Source organism: Lampetra fluviatilis, chromosome 50 (genome assembly GCF_964198595.1).
Source record: "Lampetra fluviatilis chromosome 50, kcLamFluv1.1, whole genome shotgun sequence".
Lineage (NCBI taxonomy): Eukaryota > Metazoa > Chordata > Hyperoartia > Petromyzontiformes > Petromyzontidae > Lampetra > Lampetra fluviatilis.
Window position 1 is genome coordinate 4080127 of NC_136324.1, and position 15498 is coordinate 4095624.

General features: G+C 53.7%; 1 protein-coding gene across 6 annotated transcripts in view; it reads left to right on the top strand.

Moving 5' to 3' along the window:
• LOC144948635 (uncharacterized) overlaps window positions 1–15498 on the top strand; it is a 74628-nt gene that overhangs the window by 50564 nt on the left and 8566 nt on the right. For 4 of the 6 annotated variants that reach the window (XM_078878255.1, XM_078878250.1, XM_078878253.1 and 1 more), the window contains 10 exons: window positions 8244–8374; window positions 8929–9050; window positions 9879–10498; window positions 11640–12243; window positions 12389–12569; window positions 12944–13048; window positions 13537–13587; window positions 13915–13981; window positions 14723–14813; window positions 15152–15333. In XM_078878255.1, coding sequence (XP_078734381.1) covers window positions 8244–8374; window positions 8929–9050; window positions 9879–10498; window positions 11640–12243; window positions 12389–12569; window positions 12944–13048; window positions 13537–13587; window positions 13915–13981; window positions 14723–14813; window positions 15152–15332 — 2153 coding nt within the window. In that variant the 3' untranslated portion in view covers window position 15333. The remainder of the gene's footprint in view (window positions 1–8243; window positions 8375–8928; window positions 9051–9878; window positions 10499–11639; window positions 12244–12388; window positions 12570–12943; window positions 13049–13536; window positions 13588–13914; window positions 13982–14722; window positions 14814–15151; window positions 15334–15498) is intronic. The other 2 variants (XM_078878252.1, XM_078878251.1) reach the window with 2 other exon arrangements.

Genomic DNA, 15498 nt, shown 5'->3' on the forward strand with positions numbered 1-15498 from the left:
AGTGGCCTTGCCCAAAACAAATCAATTGTGAAGAATCGTAACATTGTCCGAGAAAATCTGCGTGATAGATTATTTATTGGTGAGCCCGAGCGTATTAACGACATCTTGTGACTTAATCTTGCGGGGATTTAAAAAAAACCCATGAACGTCTCAGTCCCTGAAATATAACCATGAGTCGCTAACCCCCCAAGTCCTAACGACAATAAAATAATAACTAACATAGACCTGGACTTACCACACTTAACCCGCTTGTCTAACTGTTACTTGACCTCCAGCATGACTGGGCTATTAACACAAACGCTAACCATGGTCCTAACAGTAACCATAACAGCCTAAATGACTCCTATCATCATCATCATCTTATATTTAAAACTTAATACCATACCTCGCACATGTATACAACAAGGGCCTGCAGCAACAACGGAATTGAGAGGCACAATCTGGCCAAAACATTCCAATGTAGGATTACAGAGCTTGGGCAATTGTTGATGCCCTCGCTGCTTTCACCGCTTTGACTGGTTTCCTGCGCCTCCGAGCCATTCTTTCGTGCATTACAAATTCAGAATCGTTCGTTGAGCGGAGCTCTGCGCATAGGCATCAGCTTACTACTTAGATGCGCAAAGAGTCTTTTGAGGCGACCGGTAACATTCTCATCCTGAGGTCAAAAAATGAGAGTGATCTCCTGCTCGAATGACCATTGAGGCATCGGCGCTCATCTCCTATGTTCGGCCCTGAGCTGCTAATGGGCATTCCACGTTCCTATTCATTGGGGGCAATTATATCCACAGCGCACCAACCACTGTTGACTTCCCCGCAAAGTGGTTCTCATTTTATGGACCCCTTTAGGATTGATGATGATGATGGGCCGAGTCAACCCCCGCAACCAGGATTTGAAGTCGTCGACGCAAACCCTCCGATTTGCGAGCCGCTCGCTCTACTGCTGAGCCACCTGGTGTGAAGGCCCACGTCCCTTTTCTCCTGCCTCGATTCAAATTGTTAGGAGCAGAATTCCCAAACCCTCATCTCGACCCCGTTGGCCGACTCATCTTTCTGTCCGAGACCACGGTATTCCCACATCTCACTCGTTAACCTCGCAAGCAAGTCCCGACGTCAGCCGGCAGTCTCAACGTGTGTGCATCCACGTGTTTTTTTTTCCCTTTAACATTTCCATTGTTGTTGTTGTATGCGTTCTGCTGGCCCTGTGTGACATTTCAAGCCATCCCTGACATTTTTTAACAACATAACAGGTTAATGTATGTCTTTGTGTCTACATGTATGAATAAATATACGTACAGGGTTCGCAACAAGTTACTTGCTCTAAAAGATAGAAGAGTTATACTATTTATCGCCCGTTTTTTATTCCCCTGCCGGATTAAGGCCTCCCCCCCACACCTTGCCATTCATTAGGAGTTTAACACGGAGGCTTTCGCGACCAATATCGTCCATAATAGAGGGTTTTTTTGGGTTAGATCGCGTAAATATATAAATGTGTCATTTAAGCCCGCCACCACACGACACAGTCGACTAGTAAGGGTTGTTATGTAAACAGAACGTGCCAATTTGTCACTAGCACAGTACACCGGTGTGTTGGAGAGCCAAGCCACAACACTTACAATCTGAGTACGACGTTTAGCCAGTCATTACAACTAGCTTCATCAGGCGACAGCCACGTTTGTGGAGATATCCACCTGTTTCGTTCCTTATATAGAGGCGTAGATGTGGTGATGGACAAGATTCAAACTCGGGCACCCGGCGGGTTCAATGTGCAGTGCGCCAAGCACTGTAGCTTGACAAGATACGATATAAATTTTGTCATGAATCCAATTACATTCCTACGTGAAGGAAGTTCTCATATCACTTGCATGCCACGATGACAAAGCACACATTGAGAAAGCCTGTCTTGAGTGACTGATGTAATATTTTATAATGTTATAGAAAACTTCAAATCTAGATTAAAGTTACGGAAGGTGATTTGAAGCTGAAACATTTTCCACAAATAACATTTTAATACCTGCAGAGCCAATTGAAAGTGGGCAAAGCCCTAACCTTAACCTTTGGCTGACTACTGTATTCTACAGATTATAAGATGCTTCGGAAAGTAAGACCCAACCCTGATATCAATAACGTAATACGGATCTCTGTCACAAAGACAAAAACAATTATTTGCCATATAGCCTTAGGCTGTAGGGGCAAGTGCTCTTAGCGAGCACCTATTAAGGCCGGAACGGTACACGAGGGGGTAGGTGGCCAACACCACACCCGACCGCCTTTGTCTCTCCAGTGGGGATGTTTTCACACACTGAAAAGGTACTCATTTGAGGCTGAGTCTACCTAGGAGAGGCCTGGGACCGGTTCAGATAATCGTCGCTGGTGTTGGCCGTGAGCAGGAATCGAACCCGGGTCGCCGGGTTCATAGCGCAGCGCACTAACCGCTACACTACAGCACCCCACACACACTAACACACACACTCACAGATAGTAACCACACACTAGCACACGCGCCTACCAGATTATATGAGACGCATCCCTAACTTTCGCTTGAAAATACAGAGGGGGAAAAATGCGCCTAATTAGTCCGGAGAATACGGTAACACAATACAATGAACATAAGCAAATATAAGTACCGTAAACTAACATCAAGAGCAAGTAACTTATGACGGACCCTGCACTTAAACTCGTGAGTCCCGCATGTTAACTCTGTTCATGTAACCATGATGCCAAGCTGTGCATGATGCTGAATTGCTCCTGTAACATTAACCGGTCAGCGCATGTGTGCGCGCCTGTGAGCGAGCGAGCGAGCAAGCGTGAGCGCGTGTGTCTGTGTGTACGCGTGTGTCTGTTGAATCCACCCTGCCATCCCACACGGAGCGCATGTTGTGTGTGCATGTCGCCTGCATGCACGCGCGGGGTAGTAACCGCATCTCACCTTCTCTGCTTGCGTGAGATTTTGCCTTGCTTTAACTGCGCAGCGTTAAGCCAGCCGAACCACAAGTCTGTCTGTCTGTCTGGCCCGTAGGCCCTTAATCATCATCCTCATCATTATCTACATCAGCAGTGTTATTCGCCATCAGGAATGCTCTCTGCCTCGCAAGCGACAGGTTCTACCTTACATCGTGTCCGATCTGGCCATGGCAGGTGCACTTTTCACAAATGGAAAATAAAATAATCTCAACGGGACTGGGGTGCATCGCGACATACATTGGAGTACATCGTCAACTCGTGGGTCTTTGCGTGAGTCTGTGGGTCTTTGCGTGAGTCTGTGGGTCTCTGCGTAAGTCTGTGGGTCTCTGAGTGGGTCTCTGGGCCTCTGCGTGAGTCTCTGGGTCTCTGCGTAAGTCTGTGGGTCTCTGAGTGAGTCTCTGGGCCTCTGCGTGAGTCTCTGGGTCTCTGCGTGAGTCTGTGGGTCTCTGAGTGAGGCTGTGGGTCTCTGCGTGAGTCTCTGGGTCTTTGTGTGAGTCTGTGGGTCTCTGCGTAAGTCTGTGGGTCTCTGAGTGGGTCTCTGGGCCTCTGCGTGAGTCTCTGGGTCTGCGTGAGTCTCTGGGTCTCTGCGTGAGTCTCTGGGTCTCTGCGTGAGTCTGTGGGTCTCTGCGTTAGTCTGTGGATCTCTGCGTGAGTCTGTGGATCTCTGCGTGAGTCTCTGGGTCTCTGCGAGAGTCTCTGGGTCTCTGCGTGAGTCTGTGGGTCTCTGCGTGAGTCTGTGGGTCTCTGCGTGAGTCTGTGGGTCTCCGCGTGAGTCTCTGAGTCTCCGCGTGAATCTCTGGGTCTCCGCGTGAGTCTCTGGGTCTCTGCGTGAGTCTCTGGGTCTCTGCGTGAGTCTCTGGGTCTCTGCGTGAGTCTCTGGGTCTCTGCGTGAGTCTCTGGGTCTCTGCGTGAGTCTCTGGGTCTCTGCGTGAGTCTGGCTCTCTGCATGAGTCCTGCAGCTGCCTTAACTCAATATTTTATTCTGGTCTAAAACGAGGCTGGTTGTGCACTACGTGCTCAGTATGGTGATGTCATATGACATGCATTGCATGGTGGGTGGGCATTTTTTGCCTGGGACGCACCATCATCATTGTGGCCATCATCAGCCATGACCAATCCACTGCTGGACCCTATGCATGAGCCGATTTCATAATTTCCCGTCAAGATCGCTCCATCTCAATTTTAAACGTCTTTTTTTTCGGAATCTAAATTAGCAATTGTGCCGTCAGCGCCGCGTCGCGGGAGGAAACGCTCACAATAGTCAGCGCAGGTCCCCCCTCCGTGTTGGAACATGGTCCCTGGAAAGGAGATATCACAGAGCCACTGTGGTTCATTAAAGTGGTGACCTCATATCCACACTGTACTTTCCGACGCGTCTCACTGCAGAGAAATGTCCATAACTGAATTTTGTTACTTTTTAAACTCCAATTTTTTGCCAATTTAAGTGACAAACTTAATGCGTTTTTTTTTATTATGTGTCTGTGCATTCATTAGGAACCAGTCTCACTACACGCTTGGTAAAATCCCAGTTTGATCCCCAGATTGAAATCTCAAACACCTTCTCCTGGATTACCAGCCAAGGGATATCAACGATGCCGGGGTCAGTTTCCTCAAACTCTCAGCAACCCAACAGCGTGTAAAGATCGGTTTAAACACGGATATCAACCCGCGGTGTTTCACTCTCGATCGATGGGTTTTATCATTATTGATGGCGAGGCATGTCAAGATGTTTCAATGCACGCCACGATTCCGCTCACAAGAGCAAAATGCGATCAACGTTTTTCGCTGACGAGCGTTGCGATCGATATTCTCGGCTGACGTCAGTTCAATAGGCAGAACACTTCTTCTCCTTTTAATTAATTACCGCCCGACTATTGATTGTGGGATTATCGCTCGTTAATGATTAATACCCACTCAGATCGTGCAGCGGCAGCATCAGTGTGCTACTCTTAATTGGAAGATTGCGTTCAAATCCATCTCGGAAGGTAGGGGTGGTGGTGGTGGTGGAAGTTGAAAGACCCTGAGCCGGCACTGCTGAGATGTTAGGTTCTAATCTGGGTTTCAGCCGCTGCTTGCGATTAAACCGGTTTCGCAAGAGATGTGAATTGGTGATCTAAACCCTGTCTTCAGTGACTTGCATAGAGACCCGTAGACTGACTTAGAGACCTGTAGACTCACATAGAGACCCTGTAACTGAGTTGTGATTAAAACCGGGTTCTCAAGTGCAGTGAGTTGATGGTCGCAACCCAGCAAACACCAGTGATTGCTTTTTTTTATAGACCTCTGTCATATTAAAGATGGTTTTACATCATTTTTTTAATGGTCCGACTTATTTTTAAAAACATTTCTGTGATATCCACTTTCTCTGCGAGTGTCCCAATTGGATTCTTCGCTGCATGATACGGTTCCGACACCACAATTGCGATCAAATTCAGAAAAATACAAAAATATTTTGTTTTCCTTTTCTCCATGGGAGTTGAATCGGCCCTTAATCTCTCTGGGGGTCGATGAAATGAGAACCACTTTGTGAGATGTCAACAGTTTTTAAACTTTGGATGTACATTCGTCCCAACCATAATAACATGGAATTCCCACCACTAGCTTTTATGGCTCGAAATAAAAGATGAGCATAGCCACATAATCTGACTTTGATTCCTGGCCCGGGCCACTACCAGTGGTGAGTGATATCTGAACCGGTCCTGCTGTCACCAACCGGCATTGACCAGCCTGGTAAAGTACGGTCAAACAGACCCAATGACCGCAACACAGAATGATCAGGCTTTCATCCAGCAGTGGATTAACTAAGGGCTGTGTATCATCCTGTCATGTCACTAGATTAACATTACATGCGATTCGGGCAAGACTTGTGGTTTAGCGGCGTTGTTTAACAAACCCCTTAGCGAACTAACCTTGCTTCCACCCTCCGTCTCCCTGCCGCCCTCCCCACCAATCTCACACTGATCCAGCCTCCAACGGCGACCGCCCTCGCGCGACTCCCCACCCCCTTCCCTGCGCCCCGCAGCGACCGGCGTGATTAGCACAGTGTGTGCCGTCATCGGCTAAAACGATGGCGCAATATGAAAGATTAGAGCCGCCGCCTCGCCCGTAACTTGGGTGATGTGTGCCAGCCCATGAGTCCGACCTCTGTGAGGGGTAACCTGCAAGGGGCGACCAGGATGGAGCTGTGGGTCAGGGTCATGTTAGGGGCATCTGTGTAGGGGCATTCGTGGTTGCGCTGTGTAACTCCCCGACTTGTGTTGGGGTTGTACCGCGCGGCGTTGGTCACGATGTCTGACGTTTCGCGCCACGTGCCGGGAGATTTTTCTGGAACTGATTGTAATAAAAATGTGTTTTTTATCACGGTTGCTGAGAGCCAGGCTCAAAGGCTCGTAACGCCATGCGGACCGTAACAAATGGCATAATTCAAGTTTGTAATAGATGACGGTTAACTCGCTCCTTGAATTGAGAAATATTATGAGAGCTTGAGAAAAGAGACGATGGTAGGTGATTCTCAGGAGGCGATTTAGCCTTCGATCTCTCCGAGGTCCATAGAAAATGCGTACCTACTTTGCGTGGCATTGTCAACCGTTAGACTTTGAATTGGGCTCACCCCCCTACCATCGGATCGTGGAATTTCCACCACTCACCATGGTCCCGGTGCTGTAACCAAACAGAGCACTGGCGCTGTGGCTAAACTCAGTTCCTGCCGTAGCTCCCCCGACACGTGGAAAGCGCGGCGCTGGGACGACGTGCCGAACGGCGCGTGGCGGTGGGGCACAGCCCGAAAAACCGCGCGTCGGCGAGCAAATCTCTTGGGGCAGGCCGCTTTACCGCCTGACCTCAAACGTTACGGCCAACGGGTTCGAATTGATGACGAAACGCTTGCGGCAAATGCGGGGGGTGGGAAGCACCTTAGTTTATTTAAAATTGTTTAGTTCTGCGGTGGTTAGGGTTCGGGGGGAGATATATGAATGGTTCCCGGGCAGCTAGTCTCGCGTAAATGTATTCAGGTCCCCCTTCTTGGTTCTTTTGGTAAAGTCACATAGAAGGGAAATAATAAAATAATAAAAATAAAACAATAAAATAATTCTCACGACGTTTCGGCCACAACGCAAGCAGCTGTCCTCAGGTGAAGAACAAGTCTGTCGGAACAGGTCTGTCGGAAAGACCTGTTCTCCACCTGAGGACGGATGCTTGCGTTGTGGCCGAAACGTCGTGAGAATTATTTTATTATGTTTTATTTTTATTATTTTATTATTTCCCTTCTACGTGACTTTACCGAAAGAACCAAGAAGATGAATCCCTGCAGTCACGAAAGCTTTAAATCGAAATGTATTCAGGTCCCGTCGTAATAACCCCAATTGCGTGTAACATTCCGGCGTGCCGTGTGGAGTGTTTGGTTTTTTTGGGTCTGGAGCAACACAAACGAGACGTGAAACCCATCGCGATGATTTGGCTCGCCGGTGGCTTCTGCCACGTATGTTGAGTGTGGGCAGCACACGTAAACCCGGCTCAATTTCAATGATTTTAATGTGATTTTCTTTTTTCTGTTCCTCCTCTCTCCTCTTTCCGTGTGCCCACACTTTTTTGTTGCATTCACGTTTATTTATTTTACCTCCGTTTATCTCCCTCCCGACTATTTTTCCGCACGGCTGCTCTTCACGCGTCTGCATTAACCACGCATTTTGCTCCCCCCCCCCCCATTCCCCCGTGGAAACCGCTCATCCAACCTTCCTCTTCTCTGCGCCACCCCTCCGCATCCTCCACCCCCCGCGATTGTCTGCAAACCCACGTTCCCACGTCATTCAACTGACTCTCGTTAACATTTTATCTCTGCTACTCTGTTGCATCTGCCATTGTGTGTCACGCGTGGATTGCTTGGGTACCCATATCCACACCCCCCCACCCCACTGCCCCCGTTCCGTGTGTCTTGGCGTGCCTGTCCGCGCGCTTGCTTTGCCGCATTCTTGCACGCGTACGTTTGTGCGTGCGCCTGAATCTTACACACACGTGCGTGCTGGCATGCGCGTGCACGTGTGTGCACTTGCCCCTCGCGCGTTCATCTGTCCCCATGCGTGCGTGAATCCATCGCCCGTGTGCCTGCTTGAACGAATGCACGTGTGCGTCTGCGCGCGTGCCTGTATGCGTGCGTTCGTTCTTCCTTGTCGCCTGCGTCCATCCCCTCCCCCACTCCACGCATACGTGCGTGCGTGTGTGTGTGCGCGCGCACCCGCGTGCCCGCGCACGTCCGCACGTGCGCTGCGCATGATTTAACGGGCCAGTGTTCCCGGTGTGCCCTCGCTCAGCCTTCGCAAGCCCCGCGCTGACCCCCACACACAGCAAGCAGCAGCACCGACACCGCAGCCGCAGCCAGGAGCGCCGGTTCAAGCCGTTCAGCACGCCGTCGCCGCTGGTGAGGCGCGCGCGGGCGACCCGGGCGGGCGCCGACCGGCGTCGTCCGATCGTCGACCGCTCTTAAAAACGATGGCTGCGCTCTTGACAGACGAACGAGTTGGGGGAGTGATGGGAGGGGGGGGGCACCGACCTGGGTTTCAATGTAACGAGCTGGCAACAGGTTGGCAGGCGTCGCACACGGGCAGCAAATGTGTAATGATTTTCCACGTGCCGTTGTTAGGACCATGACGTGGCCCAACCTAAAGAATCAACTGTGAATAATAACACCGCCCTGTCCGTCGTACCGACTGGTACCCACTGGGCGACGGGATTGGTGGCGCGGTGGTGACGCTCGCGCCTCGCAGCTTGTAGGGCCTGGGTTTGAGTCCCGCCTTGGGGATGCCCTTCCATGTGCAGTTTACAACCCTCCTGGAAAAAGAGTCCTTGGACTCGGTGCGGCTCTCCTGGAATAAATAAGTGATTATTACGATGATGATTATTATTATTATTCTGCTATGATGATTTAAAACACAAGACGAGGATTGACTGTGGCCCCGCGTGTTTCCCGTGCAGGTGGAGCGGTTAAAGAAAGAGAAGCGTATCTCGTCTCCAGGCGCGGGGCTCAGCGCCTCGCCGATCCTGCGCCCTCCCCGGCGTTCCGAGCCCCCTCCCAGGTCCTCTCCCCCCTCTCCCTGGTAGTGCCCTCATCCCCCCTCCCCTCTCTCACCCTCCCTCTACAGTCCTTGCTCGTCGTTGTAATCGTTATCATCATCGGCAACACATTTCCTAGCTACTGATAGAATTCTACGGTTAACGCAAAACGTGTGTTCTCGTAGACGATGCGACGATCCCGTGTTTGTGCGTTGGGTTAGGTCACGTGGCGCTAGCTTCATGTCGTCGTTAACCCACCGCCACCACCCGACCAGACTGCCCCGTTCACGCGCGATTTTTGCACGCGCGACCAATGCAATCGTCAAAAGTGTGCGACCCTCCTCCGCCTCCTCTTCCCTAACCGGTGCCTTGAGACTTTTCACGACCGAGTCCAACGTTGACGCCGCCACGACGTGTCACGTTTGGGTCGGTCGACGGTCCGGCGCTCACCGATTCGCCCCACCGCTTCACCGGCAATCGGTCACCGCCGCGTCACCCTCCCGCGGTGACTCGACACGGCCCCCCGGACGCCGGCGCGTTCGCCGCCTGTCGCAGGGGTTTTCGCGGTCTCGAATCCAGCTGGCCCGCCCCGGTTGTATTACCGTGGGCGTGTTAAACCTCGACAGACGTTCACAGTCGCCCATTGTGTACCTACGTCACGGTCCCAATCTGCCAAATTTGACAACGTTGCACAACGCAAATGGCTCGATCGGGATCACACGCAGCAACACATCGCCCCCGGCCGCTAAACTACTTGCACGCCGCGTCTTTAAAACTTAGCGCCTTCCGACACGGTCAGCCCCGCACTGTAAGAAACGGCGCGAATACCAAATGTGCTGGGTTACCATCGGCGCCGCGTCTGCTCGCCGCAGGTCCAGCCCGCAGACCGGCGGCACCACCACGCCCGTGACGTCGGGCAAGACCTCGGGGCCCTTGAGGGCCAACCACCCGTCGCCAGCCGCCACCGCCGCCTTCGTGTCCTCCAAGCCACCGTCAGGGCCGCAAACACCACGGCCCCGTGTCGACAGGAAGGACGTGAAGGAAGCGAAGGAAGCGAAGGAAGTGAAGGAAGGGAAGGAGAAGAAGGAGACGAAGGACAGGAAGGAGACGAAGGCCGAGAAGGAGCGAGTGAATGCCGCCACCGCCAAGGACGAGAAGAGGCCGGCCATTGCCAAGAAGCCCAAGTTGTCATCTCCTCCAGCGGCGGGGTTGAAGGTCGCCACGCCCAACGTGGCCGCGCCTGTGTCGCCGCTGCCGCCGCCACCGCCATCTTCACCACAGACCGCCGGCGGGTACCGCGAGAAAGCGGCGGTGACGCCCGCGCCGGCGACGGAGCGACGAGGCGCCGATGGGGCACCGGCGGAAGTGGTTGAGGCGCCGGCGGCGGTGGCAGCGGCACCAGCGCCGGTACCGGTGGTGGAGGAGAAGGAGGAGGAGAAGCCGGGTGCCGAGAGAGTACGAGGAGAGATGATGCGTATGCCCACCATCGTCGGTACGCGCACCGTGTCTTTTATTTATTACATTACATTTCAAAATGTATTTTTTTGGGTAAAACCGCACGGCGCCCATCGCTGCCGACAAGGTAGACTTCTGTGTTGAATTGCAGCCCCTTCCTTCGTGATGAGCCTTGCTCTTTGGGAATGGCACAAATGCCAAGTTGACTTAGCACTGTGAACCAGCGGGCCAGGTGGCTCGGCAGGAGAGCGAAGCGGCTTGCAATTAAAAGGTTGCGACGAGTTCCTGACTGGGGGTTGACTCGGTCCCATCGTCACTCATCCCCCGGGGGTCGATAAAATGAGTAGAACTTTGCCGGGAAGTCAACAGTGGTTTGCGCAATGGGAGTCTTGCCGCTGTCATAGGAACGTGGAATTTTCACCGCTAGCTCAGGGCTGTAAGAAAGTGACGGGGACTGCCGCAGTGCCTATTTGAGCAGCAGGAAATCACTCTTGACTTTTCTTTTTTAATTAGACGGCCCTTCCTACAGGCGGGGTTGATGTGACACTCCCATGACACTCACCTGGCCTTAAAATGATTCACCGCTTTCCCACCTGACTCGCACCAGTCATAGACTCGCCTGATTCTCACCGCTCACCAGTTCATGCAATCCTAGTGGGCAGCTTGTGTCCTCCAAAAGGAGCCACATGACAGGACTCGGTGAGGTTTTCATGTGTCAAATATTTGTTGCTCATTGTCCTCCCACAGTATGAATCTCACTTCCCCCAGACATCCATGCTGTCAACTCCCTGCCCACCTGTTCAAGTCCAGGCTCGAGACCTTCCCCATCTCATCTGACCAAGACTGACTCACTGTCTTTCTCTCGCTCTCCCTCGCTCTTTCTAATACATTTGCTCGCTCTTTCTGTACAGCGTCTTGAAACGTGGTCCAGAGTAGAGGCCATTAAAGTCCAAAGGGTTTCTGCAATTGTTATACATTTCTCCCTGCGTTGCTGTGTTTTTCTGCAGTTGGGAACATAAAAAAACGCGGCTGAACCATTTCAGAATCGCTATCTATACTTGACGAGTCAGAAGAGCTATGGCGCTCTTTCTCACACACATCCAGTAGTTTCGCAGATGTCCAGTAGATTTACCATTTACCGTGCCTAACGTGCCGACCTCACCCCTCTTTTCCCGCAGTGGAAGAGGCCCCTCCTGTGGTCGACAGTGACGAATCGGAAGAGCCCACCGCTACCGGGTGGTTTGACGAGACCGCCGCCGCCGGCACCAATCCCCCCACCGTCTCCACTCAAGAGGCGCCGGCGGGCGTTAAACGGCAAGGAGACCAAAGCCCTGTCGACGGCAAACCGTCGCCCAAAGAGCAATCCGCCGACGACGGCGCCGGGAGAGAGAGCGTCGCCAAATCGGCCGAGACGACGGGGCCCGCCGAAACTGCCCGGCCGGCGCCGGCGGCGGCGGAGGCGGCAGCGGCGGTGGCGGCAACCGCGCCGGCCACCGCGGTGACCAAGACTCCCAAAAAGTCCGGGGCGGCGGAGGGCGATGCGGCACGGCCGAGCGCGGCCACGGAGGAGGTCGCGACGCGGACGCCGGGCGGCGGGAAGGGTCGCTCGGACGAGGCCAAGGCGTCGTCGTCGGGCGGCGGTGGCGGCGGCGGTGGGAAGGGTCTCGCAGGGAGCACCAACGCGGAGGACGCGACGCGGGCCCTGGCCGAGAAGCGCAAGCTGGCGCGAGAGCAGCGCGAGAAGGAGGAGCAGGAGCGCATCGCTCACGCCGAAGCCGAGAAGTGACGACCGCACGATCGCTCGCTCGCACTCGCTCACGCGCTCTTACCCACTCGCATAAGTTCAACACTCGCCCACGTAAATGCAGATGTCCCGGTCTACGGACGTTGGCATTTAGCGGCGCCCCCCTCCCTCCGCTCTCGGCAGGCGCATGAAGGAGGAGATCGCTCGCCGCAAGGCGGAGGAGAGGGCACGGCGCGAAGAGGAGGCACGTCGGCTGGAGGAGGAGCGCCGGGTGCAGGAGGAGGAGGAGCGGCGGCGAGCGGAGGAGGACCGCGAGAGGCGGGAGATTGAGGAGCGCGAGCGGCAGGTGGAGATACAGAAGCAGGTGCGCGTCCGTGCCCACAGCTCCCCGCCCGTTTTTGTGCGTCCGTATGCATGTGTGTATGTGCGTGTGTGGGGAGCGGTGACGCAGTAGCTAGCGTGCTGCGCTACGGACCCCTGATGACCCAAGTTTACTTCCCGCTCACGGCCAACATGAGTGGACGAATAGCCGAACTGGTCCTGCTCCTCTTGTAGGTCAACTCTGGCGCTGTGTGGAATAAACATCGCGACCGAGGAGACAAAAGGTGGCCGGGCGTGCTACTGGCCACCCACCCCCTCGTGTGCCTTGCCGCCCTTAATAGGTGCTTCTCACTAACGGCACTTGCCCCACCAGTCTGTAACGGCTACGCGGGGGATCTTTGTGTGTGCGTGCGACAGAGGGAGGAGGCAGAGGTGCGGGCGAGGGAGGAGGCTGAGAAGCAGCGCGTGGAGCGCGCTCGCCAGGCTCACAAAGAGGAGCAGGAGCGGCTCGAGAGGAAAAAGGTGCCGCCTGCTCGCTCCACGCACATCTCCGACTTGCAGCAACTCGCCCCTCTCCACTCCCCTCCACGCGCTGTCCTACCTCTCAACTCTCATCTCAGTCCACTCCCCATAACGCACTCTCCCACCTCTCCCCTCTCATCTCACTCCCCATAACGCACTCTCCCACTTTTTTCCTCTCATCTCAATCCACTCCCCACAACGCACTCCCCCACCTCTCCCCTCTCATCTCAATCCACTCCCCACAACGCACTCCCCCACCTCTCCCCTCTCATCTCAATCCCACTCCCATCCATGCACTCTCCTACCTCTCAATTCACTCTACTCCCCACAACGCACTCTCCCACCAATTTCGACGAAAGCTTTTACAAATCTGAATCGCCCATAGCATTTGCCACCACAACCCTTCCCATTTATCCACTTTGAATCGTAGCTTTCTTAGCGTTCACCAATGGTTCACTAAGCCTTGCGTCGTGTCTCTCTGTCTGCAGCGTTTGGAGCAAATTATGAAGCGGACACGGAAATCGGAACCCAACAAGGAGGTACATCTGGGGCGAGGGGCACCGGGGTCGTGGAAATGAAAGCTACCTTTGGCTCTGTAACAATTCAGTCCCGTGGGTGTAGGGATATAGAGGGCAGAAGGGGGTGATGGAGGAGGCATGGTGACTATGGCCACCCTACATTTTAGGCGTGCAACGATGCTGCAATTGATGTTGTTGGTGCTGTTGCTGATGCCTGTATGGTGCTGATGATGATGATGGTGATTGTGGTGGTGATGGTAATGCCGGTACTCACGATGCGCATGATGTTGACAACGCCAGGCCCTGACTGTGCGGTCGCGTGCGTTTGTGCCGAGTGCATTTGCGCAGAAAGAGGGGAAGGATCTTGAGGATGCTCCAGATCAGCAGAGCAATGGTGACACGGGAGACTCGCCAGGTAAAGTCTGCAAGCATAAACTAATTTTTTTTTATTTTACCAAGTAAGGCCCACTGAGCTATATAGCTAGCTCTCTTTCAGGCGTGACCCGGCCACAAATGATCGATTGACAAATTGCATAGCAACCAAATACTCTTAATGTATGTTGATTATAAATGTGAAGGGTAAAAGCGGAGGACCCAGAGAAAAATCCACGTGAACTATTTGTCTTTTGTCAACGTGACACTTCTTTGCTGATTGGCCATGTCGGGTGGTGGAGGGTCACGACACATTTATAAATAACGCGATCTAACCCAAAAACGTTTATTATGAACTGAGCAGGCCTATTACAGAGCCACCTCTTCCGTGCCATCGGTGATGTGTCGCAGATTCAGCCTGGTGAACTGGGTATCTGCTTCTACCCTTTGTTTGCCTCGAATTTACTGAACTGGTCCTAATTATCATTCATAATTAGCTACTTTTGGGTTGGATCACCGTGAAGATGTTTTGCACATTTTCAACAATAACCCTCCTAACTATCCAACAATTGAATCAAGTTTTCACGTCGTGGGCAAGAGTGCCGATCGATTCGATTTTTCAGGCCCCTCTCGTGAATGCGTCTCCTACCCCTGTCGTCCTCCACGCTTGAGCGCCTCGCCGTGTTTAAACAACGGCGAAGTTGCTGCGGTCGACTGCGTAGACGCGCCAGCTAAAATGGAGGCCGTGGCATGTGCGGTGCCGGTGGGGTGACCGCGTTTGCAGGGCTCCTGAGCTTGAACGGACAGACGCACGCGCGGGAGGCGCCCACCGGGAACGGCAGCGCGGCAGTCGGAAGCCTGACCACGGAGGGGAGGTGAGGCCACGCACTGACCGACCGAGCGGGACGTGCGCGGCTCTATGAATCATTTGTGCGCGCGGCTCCCTGAATGAAACGCACGCCTGGCTGTGAATGATGACTGACTCGCGGACACGCGGATCAATTAACGGATCACACAGCTCGGCCACACGGTTATTCAAGGTGAAAATATTTGTTTTTAAGTTGGATCTTCCCACCCATCCTGTGACGCGTGCATACCTGCCCCTTCGCCCCCCACACTCCCGCACCCCCCCCCGGCACCCCCCCGTATCTCTCTCTCGCCCTCTTTCCCTCTCCGCCCCCCACACTCCCGCTCTCTCGCCCTCCCTCTCCAGCAACGGGCGAGACTTCGAGGAGCTGATCGACCTCGCGATGGAGCCGCGGTCGATGAAGGCGGCGGTGACGACCGAGAGCGGCGATGCTCCATCCGACGCCGTCGGCAGCGCGACGACGACGGCACCGCCGCCAAACCCCCCGCTCATCGCCTTCGAGGAGAACGGAGACTCGCTGGCCTGAGGTGCGGCGCCAATCGCCCCATCGCTCACCCGCCTTCTCACCCTTAACTCACAAACTATACTATTTTTTACTTGACCAGGCGAGGCCCACCGAGCTACGTAGCTCTTTTTCAGAAGCGACCTCGCTTTCGCAAACGGTAGCTCAGCGAAGCGGCTTATCGTCACCA